The sequence below is a fragment of the Oryx dammah genome, unplaced genomic scaffold (assembly GCF_014754425.2).
Source record: "Oryx dammah isolate SB20612 unplaced genomic scaffold, SCBI_Odam_1.1 HiC_scaffold_27, whole genome shotgun sequence".
Taxonomy (NCBI): Eukaryota; Metazoa; Chordata; class Mammalia; order Artiodactyla; family Bovidae; genus Oryx; species Oryx dammah.
In genome coordinates, this window is record NW_024070211.1 from 124255380 (window position 1) to 124279210 (window position 23831).

At 35.6% G+C, this 23831-nt stretch overlaps 1 protein-coding gene across 1 annotated transcript in view; it reads left to right on the forward strand.

Moving 5' to 3' along the window:
- The first annotated feature begins 9745 nt into the window (after window positions 1-9745).
- ZNF804A (zinc finger protein 804A) overlaps window positions 9746-23831 on the forward strand; it is a 69563-nt gene continuing 55477 nt past the window's right edge. The window contains exon 1 of the mRNA XM_040227941.1: window positions 9746-9991. Within this exon, the coding sequence (XP_040083875.1) occupies window positions 9746-9991 (246 nt within the window). The remainder of the gene's footprint in view (window positions 9992-23831) is intronic.

The following is a 23831-nucleotide window of genomic DNA, read 5'->3' on the forward strand; positions in this document are numbered from 1 at the left end:
ATACTTAAGGGGATTTGTTGGATAAATAGCTTTGGTCCCTGACCCCATGAATACAAAACTTCCAGGTTTGTGCTCTCCACTAGGGTTCAGGGTTTCCAGCATGAACCAGCTTCATTTGCCCTTGTAGCAACTTCCTTCATAACACAGTCTTTATGGACTTTCATCCCTTTACTTTTATCCTGGGTCTTTAGAGAAGATTTCTTGTACATGATAGCCTGTTTTTTATACAGTTTTTTCCTTTTAATTGATGTAATTAAAGTGACTTTTTCATACAATTGATGCAATAACTACCATGTTTGTCTTTCTTTTATATTTGTTAAATTTATTCTTTGTTTCTCTCTCTTTTGGCCCTTTTTCTGCCTTCTCAAGTTTTAATTAAGCAATTAAACAATGTATATTATTCAATTTTATCTCTTCCCGTAGTGTATCAATTATACTTCATTTTAATACCTTTTTAGTGGTCTGTCTGGAGTTTAGAACATGCATTCTTAATCATCTAAGTCCAGTGTCACATAACACGGATACCCTTTCACAGGTAGTGGAGGGGCCCTTTAGGAGTCCTTTACCCCAGTGCTTTCTTTTTTTAATTAATGTTTATTGAAATATAGCTGCTTTACAATGTTGTGTTAGTATCTATTGTACAGAAAAATGAATCAGCTGTGTGCATACATGTATCCCCTCTTTTTTTGGATTTCCTTCCCATTTTGGTCACCACAGATCACTGAGTGCCTTGTGCTATACAGTAGGCTTCCCCAATGACTCTGCAATGCAGGATTTGATCCCCGGATCTGGAAGATCCCTTAGAGGAGGAAATGGCAACCCACTCCAGTATTCTTGCCTGAAAAATCCTATGGACAGAGGAGCCTGGTGGGCTACAGTCCAAAGGGTTGCAAAGAGTTAGACATGACTGAGCAACTGAGCACACATTCTCCTTTCTGACGTTGCTGTGACTCATTTTGCTTACTTATATGTTGTAACCACCCAATTCATTGATGGTATTGTTGTTTTAAACAAAGTTAACTTTTTAGATGGTTGGATATATCTATTTTACATTGATTTATTCCTTCTCCAACTTTTCCTATATTCTTTTCTTCTTCAAGAAGGCAAGATTCATTGATGATGATTTGGTTAGTATATCTGATAGAGGCTAAATCTGAAGATTTTCTCTTTGTCTTTCTGTTGTATAAATATGATATATCTAGGTATTTGTTGGAGAAGGCAATGGCACCCCACTCCAGTACTCTTGCCTGGAAAATCCCATGGACGGAGGAGCCTGGTAGGCTGCAGTCCATGGGGTCTCGAAGTCAGACACAACTGAGCGACTTCACTTTGACTTTTCACTTTCATGTATTGGAGAAGGAAATGGCGACCCACTCCAGTGTTCTTGCCTGGAGAATCCCAGGGATGGGAGAGCCTGGCAGGCTGCCGTCTATGGGGTGGCACAGAGTCGGACATGACTGAAGCGACTTAGCAGCAGCAGGTGTTTGTTGTTGTACTGTTTATATCCTTTCGATGTTCTCCGAGCTTCCTAGGTCTGTTTTTTGGTATCTCTATTAATAAGGAAACTTTTCAGCCAATTTTCTTCAAATATTTCTCCCACTGCATTCTCTTTTCTCCTTCTGGTATTTAAAAAAATTAATTATACCTTGTGATATTATCCCATATTGCTTATACATTCTTCTGTTCTGGCTTCTTCTTTCCTTCCTTCCTCCTTAAATTTCAGTTTGTTTAAGATTTTGTTGGCACATCTTCAGTTTCATTTTCCTCAGTTGTACCATGTCTATTGATGAATCCCCTGAAAGTATTCTTCATTTTAGTTAGAATTTTTTTTTTATTTCTAGCATTTTTTAAATTCCTTCTTGGAATTTCCATTTCTTTCTTTACATAACCTGTTTACTCTTGCATGTACCCTGTTTCTCCCATGCTGTTAATATAGCCTTCAGTCTCCAGTGCCCAAAGGTGTTCTATAACTGTTTTCTTCCTGAATAAACTTTCTCATCCTAAATTTAAAGTGAAAGATAAAAGAAGGAAAGAACTGAATAAAGTGTTCCTCTTATAGAAGGATGATAAAAGAAGTCATCTTTGAGGAAAGAACATTTTAGCAGAGATCAGCAAGAAGTGAATGGGTATTTCATGCAAGCATCTGGTATGAGAACATTCAAGGGAAAGTAAGTGATAAGTCCAAGTGTCAAAGTGATTGTATAATTAAAGTTTCAAAAACCTTAAGGAAATAAGGGTAGCTAAAGCAAAGTACTTACATCCATGAAATTAAAAGATGTTTGCTCCCTGGAAGAAAAGCTATGGCCAACCTAGACAGCATATTATAAAGCAGAGACATTACTTTGCCAACAAAGGCCCATCTAGTCAAAGCTATGGTTTCCCCAGGAGTCATGTATGGATGTGAGAGTTGGACTATAAAGAAAGCTGAGTGCCAAAGAATTGATGCTTTTGAACTGTCATGTTGGAGAAGACTCTTGAGAGTCCCTTGGACTGCAAGGAGATCCAACCAGTCAATCCTAAAGGAATTCAGTCCTGACTATTCATTGGAAGAACGGATGATGGAGCTGACACTCTAATACTTTGGCCACCTGATGTGAAGAACTGACTCATTTGAAAAGACCCTGATGCTGGGATAGATTGAAGGTGGAAGGAGAAGGGGGTGACAGAGGATGAGATGGTTGGATGGCATCTCTGACTCGGTGGACATGAGTATGAGCAAGCTCCAGGTCTTGGTGATGGACAGGCAAGCCTGGCCTTCTGCAGTCCATGGGGTCACAAAGAGTTGGACACGACTGAATGACTGAACTGAAGTGAACTGAAAGCAAAGTAAAAGAGAGAGAATGATAGAAATTGATGACAAAGACATAGTGCAAGTAACAGGTGGAGTAGGACTTGCGGGTCATTATAAAAGCATTTATTCTAATAATGATGATGGGCTATTAGAGAATTTTGAGCTGAAATATGGTATCATCTTATTTTATTCTAGAAAATGTGTCTTGTCAGAAAGACATTCATAGAAAATACCAGAAAACTGATAATCTTCTCCCAGTTCATCTTAAAATCAAACCCAGGACAAAGGCTTCTATGCAACTAGTTATTTATTTTTTATTTTAACTTTTCATTTTATATTGGAGTATAGCCAATTAGCAATGTTCTGATACTTTCAGTGAAGAGCAAAGGGACTCAGTTTTATATATATATATATATGCATTCTCCTGAGAGTTGGACTATAAAGATAGCTGAGCGCTGAAGAATTGATGCTTTTGAACTGTCATGTTGGAGAAGACTCTTGAGAGTCCCTTGGACTGCAAAGAGATCCAACCAGTCCCTCCTAAAGGAAATCAGTCCTGATTATTCATTGGAAGGACTGATGCTGAAGCTGAAACTCCAATACTTTGGCCAGCTGATGCGAAGAACTGACTCCTTTGAAAAGACCCCAATGCTGGGAAAGATTGAGGGCAGGAGGAGAAGGGGAGATGACAGAAGATGAGATGGTTAGATGGCATCACTGACTCAATGGACATGAGTTTGGGTAAACTCCGGGAGTTGGTGATGGACAGGGAGGCCTGGCATGCTGCAGTCCATGGGGTCTCAAAGAGTCGGACATGACTGAGCAACTGAACTAAACTGAACTGAACTGATTCTCCCCTAAACCCTCCCCCAATCCAGGCTATCATGTAACACTGAGCAGAGTTCCCTGTGGTGTACAGTAAGTTCTTGTTGGTTATCCATTTCAAATATAGCAGTATATATGTGTCGATCTCAAATTTCTTAAGTCCCCTTTCCCATTATCCTTCTCCCCTGAGACAAGCACTTATTTACTTGGGACATGAGCCCAGAAAGCAGAAGTGAAATTCCACAAAAGTAGAACAGGTAAGAAAAGCTAATATAAAGATATACTTACTGTTTATCACTAGTACAAGTAACTGGTGCTCCTTCCCACTGGGAATCTCTGTGGAATCTTAGAAATGTGTCTCAAAAATATCTGTCTGATAGATAAAAGGGGAAATAATTTATCCTTGAGTTCTTACTGTCCATGAAGGTCGAGGGTGGACCTGTATGCTGTTACCTGCTCAACATTCCTGGGTTGTATATTTGTTAGTGCTAAGAGGGAATCTGTAAGCGCCCATATCATGAGTCAGAGAAGCCACTGGATGGGATGTGATGCCTCAACACAGCCTGGGGCCAACTGCAGCCAGGTGGTACTACAGAAGGCTGCTGGAGACTGTTTCAGAACCTGTCACTTTGATACTAACTGGGACAAGAGATATGGCCCGGAAGATGTGCAGTATTTTATAGAATGTGTAGACTACGGATTTTCTGATGAAATGCCTTCTATCAAATATCCTCTTAAACTAGAACAATTTTGTGACCTCTTCCATGGTTAATGTTTTCATTGCAATCAAATTTTAGCAAAGACTTTTTCTCTCTTTAGAGAACCTATAGTGAAATTTATCCTGGGTATAAATCACAAGGATACTTTTATTCTTGATGGGAGCAATAAGAGAGACAGAGACAGAGATGAGAGGTTTTCCCAAAGTATTTAAGTGCTAATTACATACAAATATTTTTTTAGTATTGAAAAGAATTATATGCTAACAGTGCCCAATCTATTTATACCTTCACAACTTTAGCTACTTTAAATAGAGCATTCCTGGCAGAAATCTTGGATGTAGTATGTGATCACAGCTATTACTTAGCAATGATAATTTATATATTATTTGCTGTTAGCTCTAAAGATGTCCCCCAAATGACTGGGTACTGAAAGCCCAAACATGAACACAGCTACTTTAATAACAGTGTATCTCTTAGTGCTGCTCGTTTTTGTCATATTTGTTTTTTACACACATGTTAATTAAAAAGGACAGTGCTGGTATTCTTTATAATTATTTGTCAAATGTCTGCTAGTGCTAGGCTCTGTTATAACCTCTGGAGATATCACAGTCAACAAAGCAGGAGTGAATCCCTGCTCTCCTGGAGCTCGTGTTCCTCAGGGAAGGTTACTGATGGCATTGCGTTACCATTGACTCTTGCTGCTGCTGCTGCTGCTAAGTCGCTTCAGTCGTGTCTGACTCTGTGCAACCCCATAGACAGCAGCCCACCAGGCTCCCCCATCCCTGGGATTCTCCAGGCAAGAACACTGGAGTGGGTAGCCATTTCCTTCTCAATGCATGAAAGTGGAAAGTGAAAGTGAAGTCACTCAGTTGTATCCAACTCCTAGTGACCCCATGGACTGCAGCCTACCAGGCTCCTCCGTCCATGGGATTTTCCAGACAAGAGTACTGAAGTGGGTTGCCAACATAAGTTGCATCATTTTGGAAAAGAGAGGTTTTCTCTTCAAAGTCCTACTGGGTACTATTCATTTGTACTATAGGATAGGTGTAATGACCCTGTGACTATAGATAAACTGTTAACTTGTTTCAATTTGCTGTTCTGCAAAAACTGTTGCCCTGCAGAGTTGCTATGGTCTCATGTGAAAAGATTCTTGACTTTGTAAATTGGGAATTATATGCTGCTTCCCTGAAAATAAGGATTCAACTTTTACTGTTTTTAGATATATGTAAACTGTGAAGAGTTTGGATGACTTAATAGCTACAACAATTCATCCTTTCTTCACTTTCTACCATCATACTTAGTGGTGCATTGGGAAATGTGTACATTATTGAACACAATGTGTTTGCCAGATAGAGGGAAGAGTTTGGGTTTGAGGAGGAAATATGAGCAGCTGTGTTCCTCTTTCATTTTATTCAATGCATTTCTTAACTTATGCAAGGAGGTAGCTGTGTTGAATGTCTGTATACTATGCTTTATGATACCAGTCAAGGCCCCTTTCAATATCATCCGCACTGGAGAAGGAGAGGGGTCATGGGCACTGGGCATGTCAACCTAATGAGGGCTGTTTTTGTCTACATACATACTTAAATTCTTTTTTTAGATACTGGAAGCCTTTTTCCCCGTGTTCCTTCTCCCCATTTGCACACATAGCAGCTACCCTTTCTTCATCTTTCAGGATCCATCAGTTTACATACATTTTTAAAAATGTATAATCAATGAAAGTACATATAACTCTTTTCCCTTATGACACATTCAATAACCAGTCATTCTATTCTACTGATGTTTTGTAAGATACAGCCCTGACTTCTTCCTGCAGTTTATATCAAGTTGAAAGTTCTAGCCTAAAAATATTTCTTACTGTGAAACTATTTGCAACCTTAACTTCAGCTATGCCATGTTGCTTTTAATATCTTAGAGGAAGATATAGAGATAAAGCAAGAGAACAAACACATGCCAAAATATTATCAATGATTTTATTAAAGAGAAGGCCTTATAAAAGTTTATTGTCATCTTCTTGTAATGTTTCTATAGTTCTGAATGTTTTACAAAATGTAAAGTATAATAAAAAAAAATCTGAAAACTAAAATACCATGAGGAATAAAACAAAGAGTGGCAGGATCTATAGCATGAGAGAGACTAAGAATCATATCAGATGAAGGTAATGTATGGGCCTTATTTGAATCTTGTTTTGAACAAACTATTTTAAAATATTAGACAATTGCAGTTATGTGAACAAACTGGCTATTTGATGATAGTAAGAATTGAATGTAGTTCTTTTTTTTTTTTTTAGGTCTGATATTGGTTTTCTTATTTTTTAAAAAAAATATTCTATTTTAGAGATACACACTGAAAGATTAACAGATAGCATAATATGAATTTAGGACTGTCTAAAAATTATCTGAGGCAGGGGAAAGGATATGAGGTAGGAGTGGATAAAATGAAACAAGGTTGGCCCTAAGTTAAAGATAATTGTTGAAGCCAAGTGATGGGTATGTGGGAGCTCTTATATTGTTCTCTCTATTTTATTTTCTGCTTAAAAGCTTAAGCATAATGATGTGCTATGGATCAAATTATTTGTGCTCAAATATTAGCTGCACATTTATTTGTTATATATCATTAAGCTAGATATTTAACTTCCCTTTGCTTTAGTACTGTCTCATGTAAAATGAGGAAATGTCTAGAATGTACATTTTTATCATTTTAATCATGATTGAATGAGTTAATATATACCAACCTTAATCGGCAACTGATCCTAAAAAAGTACTGAATAAATCTTGATTATTATTTTTACATTTGTTTTCCTCTTTCAAACTGAGACTAAGGCTTATACTCTTGAAGAATGCAATTTAACCTAAGAATCTCCGTTTGCTTCACTCAAAAATTTCCCACTTTTGAGGAAAGAAAAATTAGGAAAAATTATTGCTTCTCTGGAAAAAGATCAGTCTTAGGAAGGAAAAAAACAACACCATAATAAGAAATAACCAAAAATTTAGAGAGAGGAAGTAGCTTAACTGTAATTATGATTAATGAAGAAAACCAACTAGTTTGCAAAGAAATTGCTGTTCAAAAATATTGTTTTGAAAGTTAATTCTGCTTTGAACCAGACTGTTGCCATTATAATATTAATACAACTCATATTGATTAGAATTTTATCTCTGCATTACACACTTTTGCCATGAAATCATGGTACTTAATTTTTGTTTCATTTAAATTGGATGATCCACAAAGTATTATTTGAAGATTTTGTAAAAGTTAAGTAAGCAATTTAGATCAGTATGAGTCATTTTCATCATTTTAAACAAACTTAAAAAAAATCATATTAGATGCAATCAAAAGAATAATGGAGAATATTTCTGAAATCTGCTGCAAAATGGTAAATTATTCAAATTGACAACTCATATATGAACAATATATGTTTAAGTTGGCTTAAAGCTCAACATTCAGAAAATGAAAATCATGGCATCTGGTCCCATCACTTCATGGCAAATAGATGGGGAAACAGTGGAAACAGTGTCAGACTTTGTTTTTTTGGGCTCCAAAATCACTGCAGATGGTGACTGCAGCCATGAAATTAAAAGACGCTTATTCCTTGGAAGAAAAGCTATGACCAACGTAGACAGCATATTCAAAAGCAGAGACATTACTTTGCCGACTAAGGTCCATCTAGCCAAGGCTATGGTTTTTCCTGTGGTCATGTATGGATGTGAGAGTTGGACTGTGAAGAAGGCTGAGTGCCGAAGAATTGATGCTTTTGAACTGTGGTGTTGGAGAAGACTCTTGAGAGTCCCTTGGACTGCAAGGAGATCCAACCAGTCCGTTCTGAAGGAGATCAGCCCTGGGATTTCTTTGGAAGGAATGATGCTAAAGCTGAAGCTCTAGTACTTTGGCCACCTCATGCAAAGAGTTGACTCATTGGAAAAGAGTCTTATGCTGGGAGGGATTGGGGGCAGGAGGAGAAGGGGACGACACAAGGATGAGATGGGTGGATGGCATCACTGACTTGATGGATGTGAATCTGAGTGAACTCCAGGAGATGGTGATGGACAGGGAGGCCTGGCGTGCTGCGATTCATGGGGTCGCAAAGAGTCGGACACGACTGAGCGACTGAACTGAACTGAATATGAACAATTTGAGTGATTTTGCAATTTATTACCTCTTGCTGTGAAGTTGATAAAATTAATCAAACATAATGACAAACCACTGTCTTTAAAGTAAGAAAGAGGACTATGTATATACAGATTATGGCAGATGTATTATGCATTGCTACAAGACATACTACAAGTTACATCTGTGAATGATGGTGAACACTGAAATGAGGCATATACAAATATATAGCACAATAAGGTAACAAACATATTAATCACTCATGAAATTACAATTAGTAAATCACCTTCAAATTTTGTAGAATTTAAATATTCAAACTATAAGTTTTTCTATACTATATATTTAGTGAGAGGATTACTGCCATTGACATAGAAAAGATTGTGTCGTTTCATCTCCACATCCTAGTGCCTGAAGGAGTTAGCACATAACAGGCTTGAATGTATAGTTGTTTTGAATTTAAATAAATTCAACATGAGACAATCTGTAAATTAGAAACAAATATATTCTATGGTAGGGATTGAAGTGTAGGTCTTCTTTATCAGTACTTCAGTGAAAGACTTGGACAGTGTTTCAACATGCAATGTTTATTCATGTCGGACATCATTAACATTTAAGGAAGCATGAAATAGCAATTAAATTTAGATTTAAGAAAACCTAAGTGCTACAAACATTTTCCTGTTTTATGCTTTGTAAATGAAAGTTAATGATAACTCACTGCATTTTTCATATTTTCAGGAATTTGATTGTATAGTGATCTTTATTTGCCATCAGCATGATGAAAGCAATCTGTTTATACAGTTTAATTCTTTTCAGTTTAGGTAAATAGCTTGCAGAAATGAATTTCATTTTCCAAAGACTAGTGAATTTTAAAAGTGCAACCTAAACAGATGTGGGTCAAGATGAAAACATTAGTCAAATGAAATCTACTTGGGATGAATAAATTGCTGTACAGATATTTAGGGAAGCAAACAAAAATACCAAGCTTGAATATTTGCACACGAATATGGAGGACATATTTTAGATGTTCAGAATTTAGAAGTTTTATGTTAACTAAACATAGTTTAGCTATAAATTGACGGTTAAATTAACAGTTATATGAGTTTCATATTTCTTCTGTGCTAACATAGCATAGGAACTTGTTAAGCAAGGGCTTCTATTTCTTCTGTGATTTGTTTTTCTTCTCCATATTTCTATTATTCTTTCCATTGTTTTTTTTTATTTCTTCTGTTAATCTTTAATTTTTCTATAACTGATAATTTATTCTAATTTGCTTTGCTGGTATTTGCTTTATATATCTGTATGTGATATGATTTTTAATTCTAATGACTATACTAAGCTGTCAACTGTCAGAAGGAAGGAACCTCAAAGGAAAACTAATTGCTTCCTTCTTCAAAATTTTATTTTCCAGGATTATGCTGAGAAGGAGAACACCATAGCCAAAGCACTGGAAGATCTGAAGGCCAATTTTTACTGTGAACTCTGTGACAAGCAGTACTACAAGCATCAGGAATTTGACAATCACATTAATTCATATGACCACGCTCACAAGCAGGTAAGAAAGAGGTGTCAAAAAACCTCTAATATTCCTGAACTTTTGTAATAATTTGAATTATGTAGACTGTATGAATATAATATATTTACCTTGCTATGCAATTTTTAATGATCCAGTCTGTGGTGATAATTTAATGACTTACATAAAAGACATTAAAAAAAAAAATAACCACCAAAACTAAAGTCTGAAATAAATAATCAGTGTAAAGAAATGCCATTCAATTGCCTTTTAGTGATTGACAGTAGTTTGAAAATTGTATTCTTCAGGTGGTGGTCCTTTAAATAATTTAAAATTTGTTAATTTCTAAATATGTCAATCAGCTAAAGACATTTATCAAATATAAATTAATTTATTTATAATTCTTTAGAGAAGGCATTTTTCATTTAAGCTACCATTAACAAATGAAAGAAGTTTCGCTATGGTTAAAAACAATCTAGGGTTACTAGTTAAATAAATACATAATAAATATATGATTTAGTTTATTTTGATACTATTCCATTTCTCTATTTTTTAATGGAAAGAACATAAATTTTATTACTTAAGTTTAAAAAACAAAGTACAGAATACCATTAACAATGTGAAATGAAACAATATTACCAAAAATGAATATATAAAAACAGGGTGAAGGAAGTAAATTTTGACTTGGGGAGCATATTGATAGTGTACATCAAGAACAGACGGGTATGGTGGCTGCAGAGCTGGCTCTGCCCTTGGGAACTGTGTTTCCAGAAATGGCTCTGAGTCTCCTGTAAAATCAAATTCAGGTTCTCCATGCAGGGGTGTTTTAATCATTTCCCTATTGATAGAGAATCAAAGGTTTTTTGTTGTTGTTGTTTTTTCAACACTCTATGTCTAAAGTTTAGTTTAAAATAGATAGTGACATCAGAAATGACATTCATAATATAGATTCTATTTTCCTAATATGCTTTACTTCTATCAATGCAATAGCATACGTTGTTTAGATTACTTGATATGATACAGTGGGCTTAGTTATCAACTTAAAAATACTTTCCTTTTTAGCTATCATTCACAAATATCATCCAAATGTCATTTTGGTATTAATAAAAAGTACATTTTGACCCTTGAATTTGCACTAACTTTCCATTAACATTTATTGTAAATGTGAAAAGGGTGGGGGAAATGATCACATTAAGTGCTTATGGACCAACGACATGTATTTTCTCTTGTTGTCAATTCTGTTTTCTCATACCAACAAAACTGTGCTTGGGGAAACTATTGCAGGGAGAACATTAGCCTCTATTTACATATGTCACTAATTAATGCAGACTAAACTTAATGAGCTGCCCCTGTCTTTCTTTCCCTGCTAGTTGGTCCACTGGCACGCTAGTTAAGGAAAAGGTTTTGATGGAAATATCATTCCTCTTCTTATATAAAAATGCATACATATAAGTATATCATTGCTTGATTTGAACATCAAAATCCATCAGGAAATAGCATGAATTTCATCCTACTGTAACTTGCATTTGTTTTATAAAACGATTCTGGAACATGTTTCCTGATGTGGTAAATTGAAAGCAGTTATTCCTCTGATTTTTCCCAATATCTTTCTGTATTCCTTACAAGAGTACAAAGACACAGTGTTATATTATTAGCAGGGTATTGAAATGTGTTTATAAATTCTTTTTGGCTTCATTCATGAATTAACATCTGATGTTAGCAATTAAGAGCAAACATGTATGTTTCATGGTATAAACTAGGTATTTCGGAATGTATGTGTTTATGTATACATGTATTTTAAGAATATCTTACCAACTATGTATTAAATCCTTTGCCAAAGAATACTTCATTCAGCCACAGGTTTTCTGGAAAATCAAATTCACTTAGATTATCATGAGGACCTTTCCAGCTCCATATTCTTAATGAAGTTAAGATACCATACACTGTACACAGATAAGGGAATTCAGGATAAATCTGGTTTGTTCTTTTGAAGGTCCAGTCACTTGATACTTCTCAGGTACATAAGGCTCTAGAGACAGACTAAATGACCATGAATTCTGGCAGATAGCAGAAACTTAACTGATTGATTTAACGTAAGGTTATGTATCAGTAGCAGAAAATACTTCAAATCTATGTGATGATTGTTTCCCTTCCCCATACGATAGCGGTACATGTTTGAGACAATCTTCCTAGAGAATGCACTATCTTTTCTGAACAGAGACCTCACCCCATCACAGCGAGCTCTGTTTTGACCACATGATTCCCAAACCTTGGCCACTTCAAATTGAGTAGAGGGGAATGAAATTTAGGGATGAGCAATTCAGAGATTTTTTCCTTTGAAAACTGAAATCAAGATAAAACAAAACAAAACATCTTTCTATTCTTTGATTATGACTGGACCTCACACTTGAAAAATGTAATCCTATGCTATGGCTAAATGCATTGAAAAGTTGAAAATACTGCTTTGCTTAAAGAAAGAACTCAACAAGCACACAGAAAATGAGATCTGTTTGGCCATGTGACAAGTGAAGGAAACTTAGTATGGAAATAGCAGTTTTGATTTTGAAAGGCATTCAGGAAAAAAAAAAAGTCTTTCCAGTAACTTATATGCAGATCCTTTCCTTCAATTCAGAGAGATACTTCAGTTTGCTATTAATAAATGAACTTAAAAGGGAACCCCAAAACCAAACCCTAGCTTAATACTTACTATTAATTGTGACCTAAAAAGCAAAAAAAAAAAAAAAAAAAAAAAAACTCTTAGTGGAATATTTACCTGTCTCAGTGGCAAAGCAACATTTTTTATCTCCTGTTGTAGAAAACACCCACATAAGAAATATTTATACTCAAGGTCTATGTAACTTAACTTTCAGGTAAGAAAATCTATACATGACTAGGACACTTCCTCAGCAGAAGTAGAAACAAAGAGACCTCACATGTGATACATTCTCTTCCTCCAGAGATGTTTCTGCAGGGCCACCTGGTGCAGGGTGAAAGGGAGGGGATTACTGGTCGAATGAGCCCTAGCCCTGCCACTCACTGCCTTGGGTGAAATAAACAAAGCCGCAGTTAACTTGATTGTTCATTCTTAGGAAGAATAAATGAGAGAATCACATGAACACACTTTTCAAAGTGTAAAATAATAGTAAACATTAAATTAGTTTTTATTACACAACTTACCAAAATTTCATTTCCCCCAAAATGTTTGGGACACTAATAGTTCGCCTTTGAGACTTTTCTTTATATAGCCTTCTCCAAAGGATCTATTTTTACTTCATAAAGGTTAATAGAGTCTGAAACATAGGCAGATAATCTTGACCTCAGAGCTTTTGTGCCTGCTCTACGTATATTGATTTGCAAATTAATGTTATGGCAGGATGTTTTGCATTCGAATTCTAAGCTTCATAGAAAAGTCTGTTTGTCTCATCCACATACTCTTTGGATAACTTGCAGGCTTTCTCTTGTGCACTTATCACTAAGACTCGCTAGCCCGGGAGTTAAAAAGAGGAAGAGGCACGGGTGTATGGAGATGATCACAGTAGCTCATGAATTAGAGTTCATTTTTGAAATATTTTTTCTCTTTACTTTAAAACTTGAAAGCCTTTAGATTGTTACCTTTTAATGGCAAGGATTATTTCCCTTATATATTCATTCTTCACAGCATTTATTGCAGCATTTGGTACAGTTTACACACCGAATCAATGCTTCCCATATAAATAAATGTAAAAAAGGCTCAGCTCAAATTCCTTTTGAGGTTTTGTACTACCATAGCTTTGAGGTAGGTAAGAATTTCAAAAGAATAAAATTAATTATTCATAGATTTATACTTAGATGAAACTAATTGTAAGGAGAATATTATATAGGAGGGTGAAGTGACTTGTAAATTGGATGAGTACTTTGAACTCTTCCTCATTTATGAGTATTTTTCCTTTATAAAAATAATGTTGCTGATTATAATATATCAACAACTTAAATAGCATATATTGTGTATTTCCTCTAAAGTTTTCCTATATATAAAGCTTTTTTACTATCAATGTATTTTGGATTTGTATTGTATTTTTTATGCGAGAAAATTATCAAAAGCAAGTAATGCTTTTAGAACTACCTCAGAGGTTTCAGTTTCAATAGGATAACACACAAAATGCTCCAACAGACTCTTGTACTCTTGTACATAAAACAAATAGATCCTCTACAATATAAAATTTTTATTGAATTGCTGAGTTTCTAAGAAAGATGGTACCTCTAAAGAGTTATTCCACCACCACAGGGTGGGGGATTGCTGAAGGGGAGGCTGCTGGCTAAAACCTGGGCATATAGTAATAATAACCTACAAAATGTGAAACTCACTGAAGAGAAACTCCCACTATGAGCTTTGTACTCTGGAAATGAACCCCAGACAGCAGTTGGTAAACTTTGACTAAGACTTTTGAATGAAAATGAATACTTCCCATAGTTCTTGATTGAAACATATATAAAACCCTTGAAAAAAAAAACAAATTTAAAATAGACCATCCACTGAATGTGATTATAAAATAAGGGATCATAATCAAACTTCAGAAGCTCTAATCAAAATCTCAATTTTTTAATATTGAATTTTACAAACTGATTGGGCAATTTATATGTAAGAATGAATACAATCCTAAAAAATCAACTAAAATTGGGAAGATTTGTCTTGGATACCAAGATTATATACATCTCTATTGGTATGGAGATGGAAGGATTGATTAATGGAACAGAATCTAAAGCTGTGATACAAAAATCCATTTATTTTTGGAAATTTGTTAAACAACAAAGGCAGGAAGCACTCTGGTGGTTAAAAATATGTACTTTTCAAAAAATAGTATGTGGTGATTCATTATATTTCCTTAAAAAAAGGATTGATTCCTTCTTCATATAACAAGCAAAATTAATGTCAGTGAATTAAAGAATTAAAAATACAAATAAAACCTTAAAATTTAGAACAGTGTTGAAAATATTTTTATCACTTCAGAGCAGTATACAAGTATATATTAAATAAGGCATTGAAAGCACAAAATTTGTAAAAAAGATTGATAAGTTTAACTACACTGAAATCTTTTATTATAAGAAATTTTCAGTAAAGAAATTGGGAAAATATATTTGTAATATACATACTAAGAAAAACTTGGCATTCAAATCTTATTAAAAATATGAATGCATAAGAAAAATGAAAACAACCCAGAAAAAAATGGACCAAAATAGGGAGGGGGGAAATTTGCAAAAAAAAACTTAAGACCACAAATATATTATAAGATATTCAACATGAGGAATAGTTTTGCACCTACCAAATTTGATAAGGTAAGTTTGATGATATCAAGTAATGATGTATATCAGTGGAAAATCTTACACATCATCTGTGAAAGTGTGAATTGACTTGGCCGCTCAGGAAAACAATCTTTCAAATTTGTATTAACATACTGAAACAAAAAGCCTCTTATTAATAATAATAATAATATAAGTGGACAACAAAATTTCTAAATAAATTGTGATATATTCATGCAATGCAAAATTATTCTGCAGCACAAATAAATTAACTATAGTAAATAAAATGTGAAACAAACTTACACATGTAATATTGGTTGAACAAAACAATGCGAAAGACTACACACTTTTTATTTTATCCAGAGAAAAAGCAAAACTTGATGTCATTATTTTTAAGATTATAAATGTGATTTATTCCTCTTTAGGAAATGGGAAATGGTGACTATGAAACTCAGGATGGTGTTTTCTTTAAAGAGTATAAGGATTCCAAAGGATTCAGTTGCTCAGTCGTGTCTGACTCTCTGAGACTCATGAACTGCAGCAAGCCAGGCTTCCCTATCCATCACCAACTCCTGGAGTCCACCCAAACCCATGTCCGTTGAGTCGGTGATGCCATCCAACCATCTTATCCTCTGTTGTCCCCCTCGCCTCCTACCTTCAATCTTTCCCAGCATCAGGGTCCTTTCCAATGAGTCAGCTCTTCAAGTCATGTGAACAAAGTATTAGAGTTTCAGCTTCAACATCAGTCCTTCCAATGAACACCTAAGACTGATTTCCTGTAGGATGGACTGGTTGGATCTCCTTGCAGTCCAAGGCACTCTCAAGAGTCTTCTCCAACAACAAAGTTCAAAAGCATAAATTCTTCGATCCTCAATTTTCTTTATAGTCCAACTCTCACATCCATACATGACCACTGGAAAAACCATACCCTTGACTAGACAGACCTTTGTTGGCAAAGTAAGGTCTCTGCTTTTTAATATGCTGTCTAGGTTGGTCATAACTTTCCTTCCAAGGAGTAAGCTTCTTTTAATTTCATGGCTGCAATCACCATCTGCAGTGATTTTTGGAGTCCCCAAAAATAAAGTCTGACACTGTTTCCACTATTTCCCCATCTGTTTGCATTGAAGTGATGGGACCGGATGCCATGATCTTATTGTTCTGAATATGAGCTTTAAGCCAACTTTTTCACTCTCCTCTTTCACTTTCAGCAAGAGGCTTTTTAGTTCTTCACTTTCTGCCATAAGGGTGGCATCATCTGCATATCTGAGGTTATTGATATTTCTCCTGGCAATCTTGATTCCAGCTTGTGCTTCCTCCAGCCCAGCGTTTCTCATGATGTACTCTGCATATAAGTTAAATAAGCGGAGTGACAATATACAGCCTTGACGTACTCCTTTTCCTATTTGGAACCAGTCTGTTGTTCCATGTCCAGTTCTAACTGTTGCTTCCTGACCTGCATACAGGTTTCTCAAGAGGCAGGTCAGGTGGTCTGTTATTCCCATCTCTTTCAGGATTTTCCACAGTTTATTGTGATCCACAGATGAGTATATTACATGAGTATATTAAGTATTAACATGTTCTAATTCTTAAACTGAATAATGGGATCATTATTATTCAACTTAGTATTATGTTTCATATAATTGCACATATGAAATACTACAGGCTAAATCATTTAAAAAAGAAATATCATGGTCAAACAAATATTATGTTATTAAAGTCTCTGAAATTATCCCATCATATTTACAGAACTGTTTTATTTGCAATGAAATCATCCAATGTTAAATAGAGAATTATAATTGAAGTTATTGTTAGCTTTTCCAGGTACCATTTAAATATTTCACTTTTTTTTTTAAGTAAGCACAGATCTCCTTTAGTAATTTATCAGAATCTTCTTCTTTGTTAAACTTCAAACAGTATCAGAGTTTTCCAGGAAAAGATAAATAAGGTAGAGATACATTTCCATTGCTCTCTCTTATTATCATTTGACCAGAACACGCCTTAATATTAATGGATAAAGTGCACACATTTTAAATTATATTTATGTTTTTATTGAATGCTTTATTCAAAAGCCCAGAGAAACACAGGATTTTATTAGCATACATAAAACCTAATTATATACAGATAAGTGACAGTTCAAATGCAAATCATTATTTTAAGCTACATAAACAAACAAAATAATAGTTCATTTATTATTTTAAAAACATAGAAATTAGTTTTTCATAACAGAAAATACAGTGGTTAAGGACAATTAACATCCCATTATCCTAGGACTGTCTCACTTTATATCTGTCATCCTAGTTTAATTTTTCATAAAATCCTTATTTAAATAATAAATAACATGATTACAATAGATATGTTTATTGAACAGTAGTAACATTTTTGGCTACATTTTAGAAAGATGAAAGTTTAAAGGAAATGTCATAGGAAGCCTGATCCTTCATGTTAGTTATATATTTACCCAAACTCGGAAATGTCAAACAGAACTTCTTAAAAAGTCTAAAAGAATACATACTTAGCATGTACATTTTATGCTTGAGGAAATTATATAAACATATGTTTGATTATGTAGCAATTGCACTTAAGAGTCAAGAGGCCAGGCAAGCTCCATCATGAACTTCTGGTAATGACAAAGTTTTTTTACCTTTTTTTAATCATCCCAAGCCTCCATTTCTGCATCTATATACAGAGAGTTTAAACCAGATGACTTCATTGGCCTTTCCGGATCTAAATTTTGAGGATTCTGTATCAAATACAACACATAGTTAAAACGTGTTTGTCATAAATAACCGTACATACTCCTTTCTCACTTCCACATTTTTCTAAGTGATTCTCTAATGTAAAAAGATTATTAGAATATTTTCACTGAAGTTGTTATTCTGAATTCTAGTCATTGAGGTTTTATTTATTTTATTTTTTTTTAAGTGTAAAACTCACTAACAGGTAAAAAAAGAAACGTTTTCCTATAAACCCTTTTACCTGTTCATCTGTCCAAAACCAAAGCTATACTGTCTGTCTTCTCACCTGGAAATTCAGAGTTATTTTCACTGTAAGAGATTTGTCACGCTGATTCTATGAAAAGATAGAAAAGGGAATGATTGCCCTATTGCTGCTGCCCCTCAAACATTTTGATTTTTACTTTACCGGTTTTAGTGTGATTGAAATATCTCCCAAAAGGCATCGAAGTGACCTTCACCCAGCAAGTCAAGGTTCTGTGCTTTATGGCCTGCTGTTTCATTTTGCTCCAGAGGAAGTCACTGTCAGGCCAGGTTGTTGGAATTCAGTGTCCTGCAGGGACTTAAGAATGCTATAGAAATAGAGCTGCTTTGTTCTCAAGTCTGAACGTTTACTAATCATTTAAGTTTCTGCTCAGTAATGTGACACTTGAGGGAAAAAATCACTTCTTGATATTTGGGTGTCAATTTTTGCTTGCAAAATAATATTGAAAGGTTAGTAAGTAGATATAAGATATAGGTAAAGCAATTCATGATTCAATCCTTTCACACATCCTTCCTGGAATTCTTCCTGTGGGGTGTTTTCAATATAACTGCTCTTATTTTTAACCATTTGGAGTATCAGAACAAAGGAAAAATTTTAAATTCCTTCTACAGAGCATCTTCACTGCCCAAAATGACTGCCCCAAGAGAAGGACACACATATGTCTTCATCTTCACTGAACTGTACTGTCTTGACATGTCATATTCAAAGCCATGATTTGAATAGAATTAAACTGAGAGTTTTATCCTTTCTTGAGCCTGTGCCAGACTGGAAAATACTCATTTCTAGTATCTGAGTTAATGCCATTGTCCTACACTTTCCTAGTGGAGCTCGGTCTCTTTCTCTCCTGTTTTCCACTATTAGGTTGCTGGCTGTCTATTGAGTCAGTTAATGTTCAGGATAGGTAAGAAATACTACAACTTTAAGCAAAGGTTTCTGCTCCATGTCACCTAGATATAATTATGCCAAAAAGAGTTTTAAAAAAGTAGGATACAGTAGAGAAATGCACCAAAAAAAAAAAAAATCACACATTTATAAGCAGTGATTTCCATCATGTTTAAAAACTAAAATGTACCTAAATATTAACTTTCATACATACCTATATTTAAAGATAAAATAAACTATTACATTTAGAAATCACCAAATAATATCTTGAACATAAGTCAATTTCAATATATTGATAATTTGTGTAAGAATGAATAATTTCTCTATTGCACAAATCAACCCACTCCAGTATTCTTGCCTGGAGAATCCCATGGACAGAGGAGCCTGACAGGCTATGGTCCATATGATTTCAGAGATTCAGACACAATTGAAGCGACTTAGCACAAAAATAAAGAACAATTAAAAGAGACACAAAAAATATTTATATACATATATATTTGTGTATATATGATGAAAGTTGAAAGAAGTGAAAGTTGCCCTGTGTGTCTGACTCTTTGCAACCCCATGTACTATATAGTCCATGGAATTCTCTAGGCCAGAATACTGGAGTGGGTAGCCTTTCCCTTCTCCAGGGTATCTTCCCAACCCAGGGATTGAACCCAGGTCTCCCACATTGCAGCCAGATTCTTTACTAGCTGAGCCACAAGGGAAGCCCAAGAATACTGGAGTGGGTAGTCTATTCTTTCTCCAGTGGATCTTCCGGCCCAAGAATCGAACCAAGGTCTCCTGCATTGCAGTTGGATTCTTTACCAACTGAGCTATCAGTGTAGTTGTATATATTTCAATTCATCTTCATTCTTTCCTTATCCAGGAATATAAATATTTGCTATCTTGGTTATTTGAGGTTGGTAACACTATGAGTAATTAATGTCTATATTTATTTATACTAAGTAATTAAAATCTCTTTGACAAAGAAGAATTCTGGCAATCTTTGACTCACTGAATTTTTGTAAGATTGGTTTTTATTATGATTATACCTTCCTATAGCAGAACATGGTGATATTTGCAACCTTATCTCTAAGAAATATTTCCTGTTTTGAAACAAATGGCTCTTATTTTAATGCATATATGGATCATCTCTGCTTTTTCAAGTTGCTAAAATTATGGCACCTTTTTCTTTTAAAATATGAACTTTGGAGAAGTCATATTATTGGCCAAGACAAGTTATTATGTAAGCTGGTATCCTCAGTTCTTCATATGCTGAAATTTTATTGTGTCACTGTGCTCACTTTATGGACAGACAACTTCTGAGATGTCATGTATGATTATCATAACATTGTCATATAGACGTTACAGTAACTCTAATAGAAGTGTTTATTCCAAGAAAGACAAGAAACAGGCTAAAATAATATAGATTGTCCATGATTGTATCTCAGTAGTAGATATAATGGTCATCTGAGTTAAATTCACCCATTCCAGTCCATTTTAGTTCGCTGATTCCTAGAATTTCGACGTTCACCCTTGCCATCTCGTTTGACCACTTCCAGTTTGCCTTGATTCATGGACCTGACATTCCAGGTTCCTATGCAGTGTTGCTCTTTACAGCATCGGACCTTGCTTCTATCACCTGTCACATCCACAACTAGGTATTGTTTTTGCTTTGGCTCCATCCCTTCATTCTTTCTGGAGTTATTTCTCCACTGATCTCCAGTAGCATATTGGGCACCTACTGACTTAGGGAGTTCCTCTTTCAGTATCCTATCTTTTTGCCTTTTCATACTGTTCATGGGGTTCTCAAGGCAAGAATGCTGAAGTGGTTTGCTGTTCCCTTCTCCAGTGGACCACATTCTGTCAGACCTCTCCACCATGACCCACCCATCTTGGGTTGCCCCGCAGGCATGGCTTGGTTTCATTGAGTTAGACAAGGCTGTGGTCCTAGTGTGGTTAGATTGACTAGTGTTCTGTGAGTATGGTTTCAATGCGTCTGCCCTCTGATACCCTCTTGCAACACCTACCATCTTACTTGGGTTTCTCTTACCTTGGGCATGGGGTATCTCTTCATGGCTGCTCCAGCCAAGCGCAGCTGCTGCTCCTTACCTTGGACGAGGGGTATCTCCTTACCGCTGCCATTCCTGACCTTCAACATGGGATATCTACTCAGAAGAAATGGAGTAGCCATCATGGTCAATAAAAGAGTCTGAAATGCAGTACTTGGATGCGATCTCAAAAACGACAGAATGACCTCTGTCCGTTTCCAAGGCAAACCATTCAATATCACAGTAATCCAAGTCTATGCTCCAACCATAGAAGAAGCTGAAGTTGAATGGTTTTATGAAGACCTACAAGACGTTTTAGAACTAACGCCCAAAAAAGATATCGTTTTCATTATAGGGGACTGGAATGCAAAAGTAGGAAGTCAAGAAACACCTGGAGTAACAGGCAAATTTGGCCTTGGAATGTGGAATGAAGCAGGGCAAAGACTAATAGAGTTTTGCCAGGAAAATGCACTGGTCTTAGCAAATACCCTCTTCCAACAACACAAGAGAAGACTCTACACATGGATATCACCAGATGGTCAACACTGAAATCATATTGATTATATTCTTGGCAGCCAAAGATGGAGAAGCTCTATACAGTCAACAAAAACAAGACCAGGAGCCAACTGTGGCTCAGATCATGAACTCCTTATTACCAAATTCAGACTGAAATTGAAGAAAGTAGGGGAAACCACTAGACCATTCAGGTATGACCTAAATCAAATCCCTTATGATTATACAGTGGAAGTGAGAAATAGACTTAAGGGCTTAGATCTGATAGATAGAGTCCCTGATGAACTCTGGAATGAGGTTCATGACATTGTACAGGAGACAGGGATCAAGACCATCCCCATGGAAAAGAAATGCAAAAAAGTAAAATGGCTGCCTGGGGAGGCCTTACAAATAGCTGTGAAAAGAAGAGAGGCAAAAAGCAAAGGAGAAAAGGAAAGATATAAGCGTCTGAATGCAGAGTTCCAAAGAATAGCAAGAAGAGAAGAAAGGCATCCTCAGTGATCAATGGAAAGAAATAGAGGAAAAGAACAGAATGGGAAAGACTAGCGATCTCTTCAAGAAAATTAGAGATACCAAGGGAACATTTCATGCAAAGATGGGCTCCATAAAGGACAGAAATGACATGGACCTAACAGAAGCAGAAGATATTAAGAAGAAGTGGCAAGAATACATGGAAGAACTGTACAAAAAAGATCTTCACGACACAGATAATCATGATGTGAAGACTGTGAGCGCCAAAGAATTGATGCTTTTGAACTGTGGTGTTGAAGAAGACTCTTGAGAGTCCCTTGGACTGCAAGGAGATCCAACCAGTCCATTCTGAAGGAGATCAACCCTGGGATTTCTTTGGAAGGAATGATGCTGAAGCTGAAGCTCCAGTACTTTGGCCACCTCATGAGAAGGGTTGACTCATTGGAAAAGACTCTGATGCTGGGAGGGATTGGGGGCAGGAGGAGAAGGGGATTACAGAGGATGAGATGGCTGGATGGCATCATGGACTCGATGGACATGAGTCTGAGTGAACTCAGGGAGATGGTGATGGACAGGGAGGCCTGGCGTGCTGCAATTCATGGGGTCGCAAAGAGTCAGACACGACTGAGTGACTGAACTGAACTGATGATTGTATCTCAGAATGCTAGAAACCTTCAAATGACCATGACTTCCAAATAGTAGTCACTCTTTTCATATTCCATAAAACAAGGTTCTAATCATTTTCCCACTATTTTATTCTAAGCATTTAAGTAGATCTTTTCCTTCTAAAACACATAAGGCTAATCACTGGGAATTTTAACTCTCTGTATTTTCCAATATTTCCCCTTCTAATTTCAGTATTATCTAATCTGTTTGAAAATAGTACATCTTCCTAATGATGATGTTCTGTTCCTAGTGTTGTAGAGAAGGATTTTTTTTTTTAACACCTCCTTATTCTGCATTATGTGTGTCACCATGGCTTTGCCTTCATTTCTCTGAGTGCAATCAGGAGTATTCAAAATTTATTTTCCTAGTATGTAAAAAATTGTCTAAAGACAACTTAAAAATAGTTGATGCTATGTAAAGCTAGATCTGCATAAAATGTACCTTGGAATATATCCAGATACCATTATTTAACATTGCATTATGATAATTAGCACATAAAAGTAATGCTGAAATTTGCTCTAAGTAAAGTGGAATTATTCATGAATTTCCCCCAGCCTCCATCCTATATCCTACCTTTCATCTCCATCTCCTACCCAGATGTTGAATAGCAAATGCATAAGAGATATTATGTGCGTGTCCACTGGAGAATGTATGCAGAACCCATTTTAAGATAGAGTCTGCTATCCTCCTAGCCCCACTACAGCAATTTGCTCTTTCAAGTCTTTTGCTCAATTTTTCTGTTTGTTGATTCTCTGCTTTTCTGTTTTCTGATTTGTATTCTGACCATAAGCACCTAAACCCAAAATGAGGTACACAAATTTTCAAGAGGTTAACTTGAACCTGTGCTGTTTTGCTTTCAACTTTGAATAGCATTGTGTCAAAATCTTGGGATCCAGAGCTTCTTACAGGTAAAAATAGCTGCCTTACAAATAGAGATCAATGTCATAGACATATATGTTTGTATATATATACACATTTCCTTCTCCATTTAAGGATAGATAGATAGATAGATAGATAGATAGATAGATAGATAGATAGAT